Source organism: Rhinatrema bivittatum, chromosome 3, assembly GCF_901001135.1.
Source record: "Rhinatrema bivittatum chromosome 3, aRhiBiv1.1, whole genome shotgun sequence".
NCBI lineage: Eukaryota > Metazoa > Chordata > Amphibia > Gymnophiona > Rhinatrematidae > Rhinatrema > Rhinatrema bivittatum.
The window spans coordinates 450,269,278-450,285,746 of NC_042617.1; the positions used below are offsets into that span (position 1 = coordinate 450,269,278).

General features: G+C 45.4%; 1 protein-coding gene across 1 annotated transcript in view; it reads right to left on the reverse strand.

The window, feature by feature from the left end:
* NOL10 (nucleolar protein 10) overlaps positions 1-16,469 on the reverse strand; it is a 226,040-nt gene that overhangs the window by 51,602 nt on the left and 157,969 nt on the right. The window contains exons 17-18 of the mRNA XM_029595891.1: positions 13,777-13,866; positions 3,248-3,421 (exon numbers count right to left, since the gene is read on the reverse strand). Coding sequence (XP_029451751.1) covers positions 3,248-3,421; positions 13,777-13,866 — 264 coding nt within the window. The remainder of the gene's footprint in view (positions 1-3,247; positions 3,422-13,776; positions 13,867-16,469) is intronic.

Below are 16,469 nucleotides of genomic sequence, written 5' to 3' on the forward strand. Positions count from 1 at the left end.
TTCCCTTTGAAAGGAAGTTCCTAGACTAAGTTAACTTAGTCTAGGAAATTGAATCTGCTGACCAATTCTGTAGCCAAAGCTATCACAATGGAAGCCATACTCCTTGCTGATGTGCACATTAAGTCAAAGGAAGCATCAGTCGAAAAAGCTGCTCCAAGTTCCATCTGAGACGTCTCTTCCAGAACTGAGCTACTGCTTCCCAAGGAACTTTCCTGCACACTTTGAGATAATCACAAACCAGCCCTCACCACAATACAGCTGCAAGCAGCCACCTGAAGCACCATACTGGAAGCCTCAAAATCCTGCTACAGCACTACTTCTATCTGATCGTGTGTACCCTTAAGAGTCAAGCTGCCTTCTACTTGAATGGTAGTCCATTTGGTAACTGCACCAACCAACCTATTAATCTTAGGGACCCTAAAGCTTCTCCCTTTCTTTAGAAACCAACGGATATAATTTCACCAAAGAGCATACATTCTTAAAATTGGCTTCAGGTAAATCCCACTCCAGAGCAATAAGGTCCTTGACTGACTTATGCAGAGGAAAGGATTTAGAGCAGGGATGGGCAAACATTTTTCAAATGGAGCCACATTACGGACTCATGACTGTACCAGAGGAATCCTGCTTGATTCTCCTCAAGCCAGTGAGGTAAGGGCAGGTTTCCCAATTGAAGCAAACCTACAGACACAGTGGCAAGAAAAACTGGTATGGCTGTCATGGCCCAGCAACAATAAAGGGGCTATGCCCTCAGGATGCTCAGGGTAGAACTGGGCTGGCTGATACAAGGAAGGGCTGAAATAATCCAATGAAGGAGGGCTGTAGAGACCCAGTAGTGAAACAGATCTGGCATTTTCTGACCCTAGTCATGGCCTAGCAATTTTTTATTTCTTTATTTTTTTAAATTCTGCAGCGGCCCAACTTTAAAAAGGCCAGTGGCTGTAGGGGAGAATGAGAAGGCTGCCTTGGGATTTCCTCTGATGCAGAAGTGACAGCAGCCAGTGGGAGGGAATTCAGCAGCCTCTTTTGTGGTGAGATGACTTATGCTGGCACTGAAAGAAAGCATTGGCAGAGCAAGAAAGTGCTCTACTGCAGGCTGCTCAGTGGCAGCATAGCTGTCTTCAGTCTGAGCTTCTCTAGTCTTGAAGCTGCTGAGACCAGCTCCACTACTGCTGCCCCTAGCTGCCGCCATAACTCCACAACTCGGTCTCACTCTCAAGGCTTCCACCTTTGCCACAGCAAACTGCCAACATGCATGAATGAATTATTGTAGCCTCAGCCGCACCTGATGATGGGCCAAACAATATGAAGGGTAGGGGATAGATAGGTAGAAAACTTACAAATGCCCAGGGCAAGTTTTCCTACCTCTGATTTAGAACGCTTTTGAATACTGGTCATAAGGTCCACTGCAGAACTAGGACTTTTTTCCCTTTGTCCTCAGCAATATTTAAAATTCATATGACCTGAGAAATTAAGGACTAAAGTTTCTCCTTGTGAAAGATGCACCAGCATAGAACTATCCTCCTCTGCAGGAGGATATTCTCCTGTCACCCTCCCTTAGATTTTAAGTCTTCAAAGGATTCATCAGACCTGGATGATTTGCCATCCTCCACCTTCTCATCTTCCTTTCTCACTCTCTTCTACCTCAAACCCATCCTTCTGACATTCCCTTTTGGGGGGTGGGGAGAGAAGGTAGCACTAGAGTGAGCCCTGGAGCAAAAAACTGTGCCCCATACAAAAAGCCTGGTGCAACCCTTTTTAAAACGCCACAGAAACTAAAGCCTAGGCAGAAAAATCTGCTGCAAAATGTAATGTGGAAGATGCTATATCTTTAAAAGCATCAGCAAACACAGCCCCGAGGAATTAAATGCAGCCTCCTGCACCGCGGGACTGGGAAAAAAAAAAGCTATGGCTCTTTATCCCCTGCTGCGATTCCAAAATGGCTGCCATTTACGCTGTGGCAGCGAGCATGCTGGCAGAAACTGGAAGAAAGGACGACCCCATAGACACGGCTCCCTCCAGATTGGGCAATGCAGTGAGCCGACTCACTGCATTGCCCAATCTCCACTTCCACATAAGTCCTTCAGAAAGAATCTCACCCCCTCCCCCCACCACTGGTGCACCATATATGCAAACACAGTATGGTCTTTTCCCTGCACTTCAGGAGAAGAAATGGCTCCCTGTCGTGAACGGAAGCCCCATAGAAAAAAAAGACGACACTTTAGGCTGAGGAAGCTAAAATGAGAATCTTACTCATCCAGTGCTACTGTCCTGAGTACTAACATTTGTACTTTCTCCCACATGATCGACTTTTTTTTTTTTAAGCTTTACCTCCACCAGCTAGGGAGGAACATCAAAGAAAATCTACACCCTCGCTCATTTTTTTTTAAACTTGTGAGGAGAAGAACTCCTACACAGGGTATAAGGAGAGACAGACAGGGGATAGGGAAGGGGGGAGGCAAACAACTGCCTAAATGTGAATCCATCAATGCAGTCCAAAGCTATACTCAGAGAGAGGGAGTATGAAGCTTTCACCTCAGAAGCTGCCCATCAAAAATTTAAAGCTGCTTCTTTACCCTGCCTAACCAGTCCTCAGCTCACTGCACAGGATGCTCATCTACCTTTTGCTGAAGACCGAGAATACTGGCAAGCTAATATCAGCATGGGAGCCTTTAAGAAGTGATGTCATCAAACCTGCTAGTTTGTTTCCATCTGCTGGTTGGTCAGCATAACTATATGTCTGGACTAGTCAGTCTGGCTGAAGAGGAAAGGAATAATAAAAATAACATACATATAAATATAGACAGCCTAATAGCTAAAAATACAAAGCAATATAAACTAAAAAAACCAAACAAACAAAAAAAAAAGTCACAATCCAGAACCACAATAATAAAACTGTTGAAGCACCAAAATCCTGGTGAAATCACTGTGTTTTCAATAATAGCCTAAAACATGAGTAAGTCTCAGTAATACCTCTCTCTCCTGGATGGGAATTCCATAAGGAGGGACAAAACAGGAAAAAGCCCATCCAAGTCCTTATCAATCTAACTTCCTTTACAGAAAGTACCAAAAGGGGTGTTTCAAAATGCAACATATAAAACAGATAATTTTTACTATGAGAATACAGACAATGACAGATCTTCGATTAATCTTTTCTCCACCTAAACACTACATATGATTCATATAAAAACAGCTCTCTATTGTCCCCCACTATTTACAAATAATGGTAAAACCAACAGAAAATATTTACCTGCCCTGAGGTTTCCTGCAGTTCTAAAATCTTAATTTTTTTCTTCCGTTTCTCACTTATTTTAGAAACAAGTGGATTAAGAAGTCTAAACTCTTCGCTCTCTTCGTCCACCTGGAAATCGGGATTCTCAAACATGACTTTAAATCGATCATCACTAAGAATGCTTGGCATGTTCTGAAAAAAGATGGATAAAAAGAAGCAGAGTATAAAAGAACAGTAATTACTCATAGTAGTAAGACTTTAGGATCCCAGTGAACTGAGGATTTTTTTTTTTTTTACCCAGTGTCAAAACTTGGGAGGAAATTATACCTGATTGCAGTCTTGTTGAAATGAAAGGGCTCTTTTCAATAAAGATTGTTTTCATAGGCACAGAATGGAGAAAAGTACTGAAGGAGGACCTAGATGATAAAATGTTTGCTATAAAATGTTTGCTGAGAGAAGGATTTTTTTTTTCTTTTAGATATTTTACATATTCAAAATCCTACCTTGTCTTGTAATTGAAGCCAAAGCACCCGAATGTGGAAACTGCCATTGATGCAGCCCAGCAGAACCCAGGCAATCCCACCCCATTCCGCTGGGTAGAAGTAAAGTGATTTGTGGAGGCAGCCAGCAGAGTCTATCCCACTGGGTCAAAGAGCGGAGACTGCTGCTGGTGAGTAGTGCCTTAGCAAGAGGAGGAAGAAGGCATCGAGACTTCCATGGCAGACCAGCACTGGTAGATTAGCAGTCTTGCTCTCTCCCTCAATTTCTGCGTGCATGTCTCTCTCTTTTTCCAGCTATTAGCTCCACCAAGGGGTTTCTACTACACTGGCCCAAATATAAAAGGATTTGTCATACTTAAGGACATTTTATATCCAGATCAATTTGGTATAACTCTTACTATTCTTGCTGACTAGAAAACAAAAAGATCGCTATATAAAAACTACTACTTAAAAATTAGGTCAATATTCAGACTGTTTGGCTTAAGTTCTAGACTTAGCCAAACAAACCACAGGTTTTAAATTTCCTGATGCTCTGGAACAGCTCGGATTTATTTGGCTGTCCAGCCACATAAAATTTAGCTGGTAAATTGGAGGCATTCTGGGGAGTAGTTAAGGTAGCTGGATGACATATTTAGCTAGATATTTAGAGTTAGCCAGATAATTTATCCAGCTAAGTCTGATCATGCCAGACAGCAGTCAAAGTTAGCCAGATAGTTAGCTGGATAAACTTATCTGTCTATATTTTCCCTGAAGCACCTAATTGTTACAGATATTCAGTGGAATACTGCCAATCTGGTTAACTTTAGCTGGATACATTGCTCACTGCGTTGCTGTATGTTGATCCCAATATATATATATATATATATATATATATATATATATGGTACAACATAGTAACTATGTTCATCACTGGGTCTAGCTTTCTTATTTTAATCATACAGTTTATATAAATATTTGACGACTCCTCTTCGGGGCAGGGTATGGAGCTAAATGTAGGGGGATACCAAGACATGTTCATTTTTCTTTATGCTTCAAAATGGAAAAAAAGATATCTGCACCTGCTTAAGGAATGTTTGGTTCTACTTCACTAAGATTTATTCTTGTGTACAATTTTCTGAACACTTCCAAATACTTCACAATAGAAGTAAAAATGTCTAGTAAATATCCAACTCAAAAATTAGATTTCATTTTTACTCAGGTGAAGATGTGTTGAGAAAGGGCCTAGCCATCCTGAAACACCAGCAGCAGTCTCCGCTCTTTGACCCAGTGGGATAGACTCTGCTGGCTGCCTCCACAAATCACTTTTTTTTACTTACTCGTCTTTTTTATTTCTTACTAGCTTCTACAAATGATGGTGACAAGAAAAAGTTTAACCCCATGCATAGTGAGAATTAAAAGCTCTTACCATGATACCCTTGTTTAATTGAAATTAATCTTTTCTTATGGAGCAAAAGGTATAAATTAAACAATTCTATGTTTGAGACAATGTACAAAGTAGGAGCAATAAAACTAATTCAGAATCAGTGTGTACCCAGAATTGAACCCTTAGTTTCATTAGCATAATTAATTAGCTATTTGTCAATTCTTTTAAACTGCTAAATCAGAACACGTCTGGTCACAGCGGTGTATAATTAGAATCAGATGCTTAAATAATTGGATAACAAACCAACTACCCTGCAAAGTAAATCTGCAAGGCCGAATCTGGACATCCTGTCCTATACAAAGGTTTGAGCTTCACCATAAAAGTTAGTGGGAACTCACCATGGAGCAATCCAAAATAAATTTCGGAGGAGTTATGAAAGAGTAGTTGATGCTCATCTTTTTGGACAGGGTTATAAAACCATTTTTAAACATTTAGGGTTCCATCCATCTACTATTAGACGGATAGTCTACAATACACACTCTACCCAGGAGCAGTTGTTCTACTATCATCACCCCAAGAGCAAACCGGAAAATCATCCACGAAGTCACAAAGAACCCCAGATTAACATCTAAAGATCTGCAGGCCTCTCTTGTTACAAATGATGTGAGTATTCATATGTCAACCATCAGGAAAAACTGAATGGGAATGGCATTCATGGAAGGATAGCTAGGAAAGTGCATTGCTGTATACCTCAGATTCACTAAACAGCAACTGGATAAACTACACTTCTTTTGGAATAATGTTGTATGGACAGAAAACTCAAAAACTGAACTTCTCTCACAACAACAAATGTTTGGCAAAAAGAAACACTGTCTTCCAAAGTAGGAACCTCATCCCGACTATTAAGCTTGGTGGTGAAGGTGTGGGGCTGGTTTCCTACATCAGGACCTGGACAGCCTATCATTGGTGGTACCATGAAAAGAAAATTAGGTTCTTACCTTTGATAATTTTCGTTCCTGTAGTACCACGGATCAGTCCAGACTCCTGGGTTTGGCCCCCCCTCTAGCAGATGGAGACAGAAGTTTACAAACAAAAACTCCGCCTATATCTAGGCTGGTGCCACCTACAGTCCGGCAGTATTACTTAATGTCAGAGCAGGAAAATCACAAATCAAACTGGCTAACGAACCTTCTAACCAGGACCAACACCACCAATCCAACAGAATCCTCATTACCGGTTCTCAACGCCCAACTAGGAAAACAAACCTGAGATACCGATAACAGACAGAAAAGGAGCAAAATATCAAACAGACATTCAAATGGTAGTGCCGGGAAAAAGTATGCAAAGATTTCCATGTGGCCGCCCTGCAAATCTCTTCCGCCGAGATATGTTGACATTCCGCCCAAGAAGTGGCCTGAGAGCGAGTAGAATGGGCGCGCAGCCCCAAGGGCAGGGACCGACCTGCAACATATACGCCGAATTGATGGCCTCTTTCAACCATCGCGCAATGGTAGTCTTGGACGCCGCATTGCCCCTTTGAGGACCACTCCAGAGCACAACCAGATGATCGGAAACCCGAAACGCATTAGTTACCTCCAGATAACGTAACAGGACGCGCCGCACATCCAATTTACAGAGGTCCTTAGCCAAAGGATCCGAATCATCGAGTTGCAAGAACGACGGTAACTCAACCGACTGGTTGACATGGAAAGAAGAAACCACCTTGGGTAAGAAGGATGGAACCGTACACAAGGATACCCCTGACTCAGATATCCTCAAAAAGGGCTCCCTGCACGACAAAGCTTGAAGCTCGGAAATCCGACGCGCCGAAACAATGGCCACTAAGAACACTACCTTCAGAGTCAAATCCTTCAAGGTGGTTTTGCGAATAGGCTCGAACAGAGCGCCACACAAGGCCCGAAGAACAAGATTCAAATTCCAGGACAGACAAGGCTGACGAATCGGAGGCCGCAGATGTTTCGCCCCTCGCAGGAAACGCGCTACATCAGGATGAGCCGCCACTGGTTTCCCCTGAATCAAACCACGTAAGGAACCCAGCGCCGCCACCTGAACCCGCAAGGAACTACATGAGAGACCCTTAGACAAACCATCCTGCAGGAACAGAAGGATATCTGGCACGGTTGCTCGCGTAGGAACCACGTCCCGGTCCAGACACCACGATTCAAACAACTTCCAGACCCTAACATAAGATAAGGAAGTAGACGTCTTCCGGGAGCGTAATAGAGTAGCGACCACCGGTTCCGCGTAGCCCTTAGATCTCAGCCTTTGCCTCTCAAAAGCCAGGCCGCTAGACAAAAGCGATTGACCTGGTCGAAACACACGGGTCCTTGGTGCAGAAGGTCCGGAACATACGGGAAATGGAGAGGCCTCCACCGCCAGGTTCAGGAGGTCTGCGAACCAAGGACCCATGGCCACTCGGGCACCACCAGAACAACGTCCGCCGAGTGTGCCTCGATCCGCCGTAACACCTTTCCTATGAGTGGCCATGGAGGAAACACAGAGTAGTACGTCCGTCGGCCATGGAAGAGCCAGAGCATCTACTCCCTCTGCTGCCGTCTCCCCGCCTTCGAGCAAAAAACCGAGGCGCTTTCGCATTCGGAAGGTTGCCATCAAATCGATCGCATGTGTGCCCCACCAAGCACAAATGAGCCGGAAGGCATCCTCCGCTAGCTCCCACTCTCCTGGATCCAGCCAAGTTCGGCTCAAGAAATCGGCCTGAACATTGTCTACCCCGGCTATGTGGGAGGCTGCGAGACAACTGAGATGACGCTCCTCCCAGGCGAACATGAGACGAGCTTCGGACGCTACGGCCTGACTCTTGGTTCCCCCTTGTCGGTTGATGTACGCCACCATGGTCGCGTTGTCGGACAACACTCTGACTGCCCTGCCGCGAATGAGTGGTAGGAACTCCAGAAGAGCCAGCCGAACAGCTCTGGTTTCCAGACGATTTATGGACCACGACGCTTCCTGAGGTGACCACTGTCCCTGTATTGAATGCCGTAAGCACACCGCTCCCCAGCTGAGCAGACTGGCATCCATGGTAATGACCATCCAAGACGGGATCTCTAAAGGAACCCCGCGTCTCAAGTTGGCCGGACACAACCACCAATCAAGCTGTCCCTGGCTGCCAGAGTCAGGGGCAGGGGCAGATGAAATTCTTCCGAGAGCAGGTTCCATCGGGAGAGCAACGCTGACTGTAAGGGCCGCATATGAGCGAACGCCCAAGGTACCAATTCCAGTGTTGACGTCATGGACCCCAACACCTGCAAATAGTCCCAGACAATGGGCACCTGCTTGGTTAACAATCTGCCAACGCGCGCTTGCAATGTGAACATTCGGTCTTGTGTAAGAGAAACCGTTCCCTTACACGTGTCGAACAACGCTCCCAAAAACTCCAGGGACTGCGACGGCGTCAACTGACTCTTGGAGACATTGACTATCCAACCGAGCTTGTCCAACAATTGGAGAACCCGCTGGATCGCTGCTCGGCAGAGCATCTCCGACTTGGCACGGATTAGCCAATCGTCCAAATACGGGTGCACCAACAGACCTTCCCCCTCCGGAGGTGCGCTGCCACTACCACCATAATCTTGGTGAACGCTCGAGGCGCTGTGGCTTGACCGAACGGGAGCGCCTGGAATTGAAAATGCTGCCCCTGCACTGCAAACCGAAGGAACTGTTGATGCTCTGCCCGAATGCCGATGTGGAGATACGCCTCTGTGAGGTCCAGGGTGGCCAGAAACTCCCCCGGACGCACGGACGTGATCACCGACCGTAAAGTTTCCATTCGAAACCGAGGAACCCGCAGGATGGGCCGAAATGTTCCTTCCTTCTTTGGTACTACGAAGTAAATGGAATACCGGCCCCTGCGAAGTTCGTTGATCGGAACGGGAATGATCGCGCCGAGCTCCCTGAGACGATCTAGTGTGGCCCTTATCGCCTGTCGCTTCGCTGAGAACCCGCAAGGGGATACCAGAAAAAATGGAAACGGCCGGTGTAAAAAATCTAAGCCGTAACCGTGTCTTATCACATCTATGAGCTAATTCCCTTCATGAACAATGGAACCTTGTACCTCCAAGTTCATTAAGCGCTAGCCCACTCACCTTATTGTATTATAGTACTAGTCTCTGCCATCCTAGGCCTCTCTTTCCAGCTGATTAAGCCTCCAAGTTCACCCTCCTTGTTGTATGTAACTTTGCCGCCTCCGTTCATATGTTTATTTTTTGTTTCAGTTATTACCCTGTTCGATGTAAACCGATCTGATATATTCATTACCATGAAGGTCGGTATAGAGAAGTGTTAAATAAATAAATAAATAAATCTAGGACCCACTGGTCTGACGTGATCCTGGTCCATTCCTCGTAAAAATGGCCGAGACGCCCCCCAATTCTGGGAACAGAGGAATGGACCGGCCGCCCATCATTGTGCAGGTTTGCCCCCCTGCACAGGCTGACCGGCGCCCGAACGACCGAAACGGTGCCCGCGAAAGGACTGCAAATAAGATTGTTGACGCTGTGCACTGTGACGAAAAGAAGAAACGGATCCCCAGGAGCCTCGAGGCTGGTGACTACCGCGAAAACGCAACCTGGAAGGGCCAGCCCCCAGAGACCGCGGCCTGTCCTCCGGTAAACGGTGAACATTATTCTCCCCCAGGGATTCAATCAAATCTTCCAATTCTTTATCAAACAACAGTCTCCCCTTGAAGGGCAAGGAACCTAGCCGTGCTTTAGAAGTCACGTCCGCCGACCAATGTCGTAACCACAACAGCCTTCGCGCGGCCACCGCCTAAACCATTGTCCTGGCCGAAGTGCGAAGAAGATCATAGAAGGCATCCGCACTATAAGCGATCACCGCCTCCAAGCGACTCGCTTGGCGTGCTTCTTCTGGCGACAGAGACTCATTGGCCAAGAGCGGCTGTGCCCAGCGGATACCTGCCCGAAGGGAAAAATTACTACAAATCGCCGCACGAATTCCCAATGCGGAGACTTCGAAGATCTTTTTCAGCTGCACCTCCAGCTTCCTGTCTTGCAAATCCTTAAGAGCAGTACCTCCGGTGACTGGAATGGTGGTTTTCTTTATGACTGCCGCTACTGCCGAGTCTATCTTCGGCATGCGCAGCATGTCCAGGGCGTCCTCCGGTAAGGGATAGAGTTTATCCATCGCCTTCGCCACCTTCAGCCCCAAATCCGGAGTATCCCATTCCTTAAACAGCAAATCCGAGGCAGAAAAATGCAAAGGGAAGGCTGAAGAAGGCCCCCAGAGACCCAAAACGACCGGGTCCGTTACTCCGAGCCGGGACTCCTCCTGCGGCACCTGGATCCCTAATTCCCCCAGAATTTCCGGGATAAGAGGTCCCAGCTCTTCCTTCCGAAACAAACTGATCACCTTCAGGTCATCCCCCTCGGTAGCATGGGCCCCTCGGGAACCCGAGGCCCCTTGGTTTCATTCCCCATCAACCCCCCTCGGGGGGGGGCTGGGACGGAAGCTCTGTATTCCCGGACGGGTCCTCTGGCTCATCCGTGTCCGTGGTCAATTCCAGCTCCCCCCTGGGAACCGAGGACCGGAGTGGTCGAGCCCTACTCTGGCCCTCCGACCCCGGACCTGGCTTGGACCTTTTCTCTGCCCAAGGCCCCAAATCCGGAGTGGAGGTCTCCCATGCCCTCTTCTTGGCCCGTCTACGGGCCTTGAAGGCCTTAGGCATAAGCAGAACAAGCGCGGACCCAAAGGACGAGTCCGAGTCCGAGGCCTCCTCTTCCTCCCCCTCAGAGGGATGTGGAGAGAAAGCCCCCATGGCAGAAGTGCGACTGTCCCCCTTGGGACCCCCCCGCTGCGGGGATAACATCGGCGGAGGGTCGTCCTCCCCCTCACACGCCGGCAACGCGCCTGCCGCGGCTTCCCTCGGACCTAAAATGGCCGCCGTTCTTGCCGAAAACGCCGGCGAAGAAAACAAAATGGCGCCCGGACCCGGCGTCCCTGAAGCTGGCCCTGCACTAATCGCCGGCCTGCTGACCTCAGGACCGGCGTGTACCTGCCTGCTGCCCTGGGACCCTGCCGGCATCGCGGACCCCCCCTCCCCGCCGGAAACGCATGACGAACACAGGCTGTCCCTTGACAGCTGCATGGCCGCAGACCCGCAGGCCTGACATGCAGCTCTCCACAGCATCGCGGCCCCGACGAGGAAAAAAGGGTAGGCACAGTACAAAAAAGAAAAGATCTCCCCGGCGATGGCGGTCCTCTACCTCCCCCCTCACAGGAACAGGACAGGAGAGACGAGGCACAGACAAAAGAAGAAAAAACAGGCAGTACTTTTTTTTTTTTTTTTTTTTTTTAACACACAGACAGTTACTGGTAAATCAGGTCCGGGTCCAGCTGGGGGAGGGAACCGGGCACCCCGATGTCACCCCCAGCCCTGATAGCCGCTGACAGTGGAGCTCCCCCACGTAACAGCGGCCTCAACCAGAGGGGATGGTCCCCTCAGGACCTCACTACCCTCTGGGAGGCAGGCTCGGTGACCAGCAGGCAAGCCTCTGCGGTCCGAACCCCAATCCGTCGGCTTCCTACTCTCAAACTGCTTTCTCTTCTTTTTTTTTTTTTTTTTTTTTTTTTTTTTTAACACTAACTACCACCTAAATCTAGGCCTCAGCACCAACTGTAGGTTTGGCACCCTCTCCACCTGCTAGAAGACAGAAGAATACTGCCGTACTGTAGGTGGCACCAGCCTAGATATAGGCGGAGTTTTTGTTTGTAAACTTCTATCTCCATCTGCTAGAGGGGGGGCCAAACCCAGGAGTCTGGACTGATCCGGGTACGTACAGGGAATTCTGCTTTATAAATCAGAAAATTCTAGAGGAGGTGGGTCAGGTCATCTATCCATGAGCTGAGCCAAAAATGTGTCATGCAGCAAGACAACAACCCTAAACATTCAAGAAAATCTACTACAGATTGGCTGAAGAGGAGGAGATTGTATGTTTTGGATTGGCCAAGTCCAAATCTCACCCTTAACCCTATTTATTTAACATGTTCTGTATACCGTCATTCGGTTTCGCCATCAGAACGGTTTACAGTAATCATATTAGTTAAACAAAAGTTTGAATGTTGAGGCAAGACCTGAAGCAAGCAATTCATGCAAGGAAACCCTTAAATGTCACAGAGCTGAAACAGTTCTATTTGGAAGAATGGGCAATGTGAGCGAGTGATCAAGAGTCACAGGAAATGCTTGGTTGAAGTTAGTAATGCTCAAGGAGGTGCAACCAGTTATTAAATGAAGAGTTCACATACATTTTCACACAAGGACATTTGTTGAATCTTTTTGTTCAATAACTAATCAATGTACTGTATATCCTTGTCCAGGTTATTTATAATTAATCATTGTCCTAGTTATTCATTCAATGGGCTTTATCTTTCTTATTTATAAGGGTTCAGATTAGGATCTAATCATGTTTTGAGTATAAAATGTGCTAAAATCCAGAACATCCTAGGGGTTCACAAACTTTCATAGTACAAATGATAAGAGGTGGGTGGCACCTTATAGCCTAACCAATGTATTGAGGCATGAGCTTTCGAGGACAGAGTCCACTTTGTCAAATTCTCAGCTCCCGATAATAGCGTGCTGTCAGCTAGCTGAATTTTTTTATTTAACTGACATTTACTTATCTGTCAAATGAGGCTGTAAATTAAAAAAAATATATATATATACAAAAAAATGCACCTGAAAAACTATGAATTTATATGGGACCTTCAACCTTTCAATAACTTAACTAAAAGATACACTGTTGCTCCTCAGCATGAGTGTGAAATCCTGTGCTATCGCTTTTTGTATAAGAATCAATGAATTATGCAGCGGTGAGCTGTCCAATCAGCATTAGAAGATGGTTTATAAAGGGGGAAATGTTCCTCCTGTTAAGATTTTAAGCAAAATAACAGGGATGCAGAGAAATAAAGAATATTAAACTGTAATTTTAGATCAAGCAGATTTTTTTTTTAGACTACAGTGTTATTTCACCGTTAAACTTTATTACTATAGGCCAGAGATGGAGACCTCAGGCCCGCAGCTCATTTTCATCTGGCCCGTGGGAAGACCTCCCAACCTCACTCCTCCCTTCCCAGAAACATTTCATAGAAACAGGAGCTTTTGTTCTGATCCTGCCACTTGCTCCCCCTCCTCATCTCTAGAAACAGCTGATTGTGGCAGTAGCAAAGGAGACCCTCGGGGGGGCCCGCATTAACTATTTCCAGGAAGGTCAGGGAGAAAGGGAGATAATTGTGTTCAGATGGGGACCCCGTCCTGGTCATTCAGTTCAGAAGTAACTCTCTCCCAGGATCTCATCAAGGTTAATGAAGGTCCTCGGTCACAAAAGATTCCCCATTCCAGCTATAGGCCCACCAACTCCAGTTTAAAAAAAACAAACCCACACATTTACAATGCAGTAAATCCTCCTTCCCCACCCTAAAATATATATTATTTTCCTAGCATAGCTTACAGTTTGTTATAAAGGATTCATGAAAGGGCTCAAAAATGGAGAAGCTTCCTAGAATGATCTACTTGCACACTATTGCCAAAGCTAAGGATATCTACTCCTATGCTATTTTTTTTTAAACAGAAATAGGACATCAGAGGTTAACCTGTACTGTGCAGTGGATATAATTGTGGAACAATTAAATACCTTTCGATTCTTTTTTCGTAAAGTTTTCTGTTCCTCCTCCTCTTCCTCAAACAGTTTCAATGCCAGCTCTTTGTTGACCTTGGGCAATTTCTAGTAATGGAAGAAAAACATGCAAACGCTTCAGTATCTTGTTCCTCTGTAAACAAAAGAACCTTGAATGCCTCATGAAGCACATTGTACTTGAAATCATAATAATAAAAAAATAAAAGTCCCCAGAGTCATCATTTGAGTCAATTATAAAACATCTTTACAGTCAAGAGTATTATGGCTGAAGCCTGTAACAAAAACAATCTGAGAACTTATGGATTTAACTTAGCAAAAATGTAAAAACCAGTCTGAAACAGAATGTAAAAATGCAGTCCTGGAGTAGGACACAAAAGCACAGAATACCAAGACTGTTAACTGTCTCAGAGGAAATCAATTGCCCCAAAAAAAACCAAAACAAACCCAGCCCACACACATGAGGAACACAGTTAAACTAAAGCACAGGTAAATCTCAGTCAACAAGCATGGCGTTCCAGATACTTTTATTGTTCACTTATTCCCCTGAAGCTGTCAAGGACAAAACAGCTGATATCAGGGTTTTTATGATGCAATGTTTTTCATGGACTTTGTTTGGGGTTTTGTAATGGACTTGTTTTTACACTTGTTACACTCTGAAAGCAACAGAAAAACACACAAACTTTTTTCTGAAGTTGTATTTAACTCACTTTCTGGTATCTTTGCACCTCTTCAAAGGTGGAAGATAAAATAAACCGGGTGATGGACTTGTGATCAGCATACCACCTGGTTTGCTGACACGTTTTCCCACTAAATCGTGTTTAGAAATACTTGTGCTTTAGTTTAGCAGTGTTCCATGTACATGTCTCTTTTTTTTTGGTGTATGATACAAAAGCACATGTTCCTTCCTCTCCCACTCCAAAGCTTTTCCTTTCTCACCTCCCATCACACAAGAACATAAGAAATGCCATGCTGGGTGATATCAAGGTACATCAAAGCCAGCATCCTATCTCCAACAGAGGCCAGATTTTTCCTTCAGGAACTTGTTCAATTCTCTTTTGAACTCCTCTGTTAGTTGTCTTGACCACGCCTTCTGGCAATACATTCCACAGCTTGATTGTCAGCTGAGTTAAAGTACTTCTCACAATTTGTTTTAAATCTGCTGGTTGCTGGTTTCAGAGTGTGACCCCTAGCTCTAGTGTTACTTGAAAGGTTAAATAACCGTTCCCTATTTACCCATTCCACCCCACTCATTTTATAAATCTCAAACATATCCCCTTCTCAGTTGCCTCTTCAAGTTAAAGAGCCCTAATCTGTTTAGCCTCTCTTCATGAGAGTTTTTCCATCCCCTTTATCATTTTTGTCACTCTTCTCTGTACCTTTTCTATGTCCGCTATGTCTTTTTATGAGATAGGGCGACCAGAAATGCACACAATATTCAAGGTGTGGTAGGCATTATGATATTCTCAAGTTTTGTTTTCTGCTCCTTTCCAAATAATTCCTAACAATTTGCCTTTTTTGATTGCTGTCACACATTGAGCTGAAGAACTCAAGGTATTATCGACAAGGATTCAAGGAGGGACCTAGCACTGTGCACTTGTAATTGGGATTATTTTTTCCTATATGCCTTAATTTGCACTTATCCACATTAAATTGCACCTGCCATTTTGATGCCCAGTCTCCTAGTCTCACAAGGACCTTCTGCAATTCTTCACAATATGCTGCACTTTAAATGACTTGAAAAATCCCTCAGATCCCATTCCTTCTCCCTTCCTTGCCATTTTTTCTGCCCACCAAACAGCACCTGTGCTGGCTACCTACATTGCAAAAGGTTTCAGCTGGCTGGCTGTGCTGATCTTGTGATGCAAGTGCATGCTGTTTCATAAGCGTTGAAAATATTCACAGAGGAAGCCAGCTGAGATAATTTGGCAGTTGGCAGAATATGTTTCACTTCCTACATCTCATCTTCCTCATCTTTCGCAGCTGGAGGGGGATGGGCTTCACCGGCTGCCTTATGTCAATGCCTCCCTGCCCAGCCCTTTCTGTCTGTCCACTGATATGCAGGTATGAGGGCTGCTCTCGGTGCAATTTTGGACAAAATTATTATTTATTTATTTATTTGGAACTTTTATATACAGACATTCATGTGCAAAAGAAATATCAGATTGGTTTACAGTGAAACGAGAAAGCATACAAGAATGTATTACATCGAACAAGGGATATAGGTAACTGGGATCAAAAGGGTAACAGATAAATACTAAGTTCTTCCAGCGGGCAACAAACTGAAATATAACAATAACATCATACAATACAATTCTATAATACATAAGAGAAGAACAAGGGCTGGTTATGCTAGAAGATGATGTCAAGGGGAGCGCAACCAATGAAAACTGGGAGACAATGGAACAATGCACTAGATATAGGGGGAGGAACCAGGAGAGGGGACAAACCGGAGGAAGAGGACAAAATAAAATTGAATAATTAAAGCATAACCTGTCTGCAACGCTATGCCTGGTTCATAGGACGAGATGCTGAACTGAGAACTGGTCGGGAAGTAGCGTGAATAGGTGGATGTGCGGGTCATCTGGGATTAAGGAAAGGCTTGACTGAACAGCCAAGTTTTTAGTCTTTTTTTTGAAGGTTATCGGGCATCGTTTTAGCTGGAGATCCAACGGGAGAGCGTTCCAATGCGG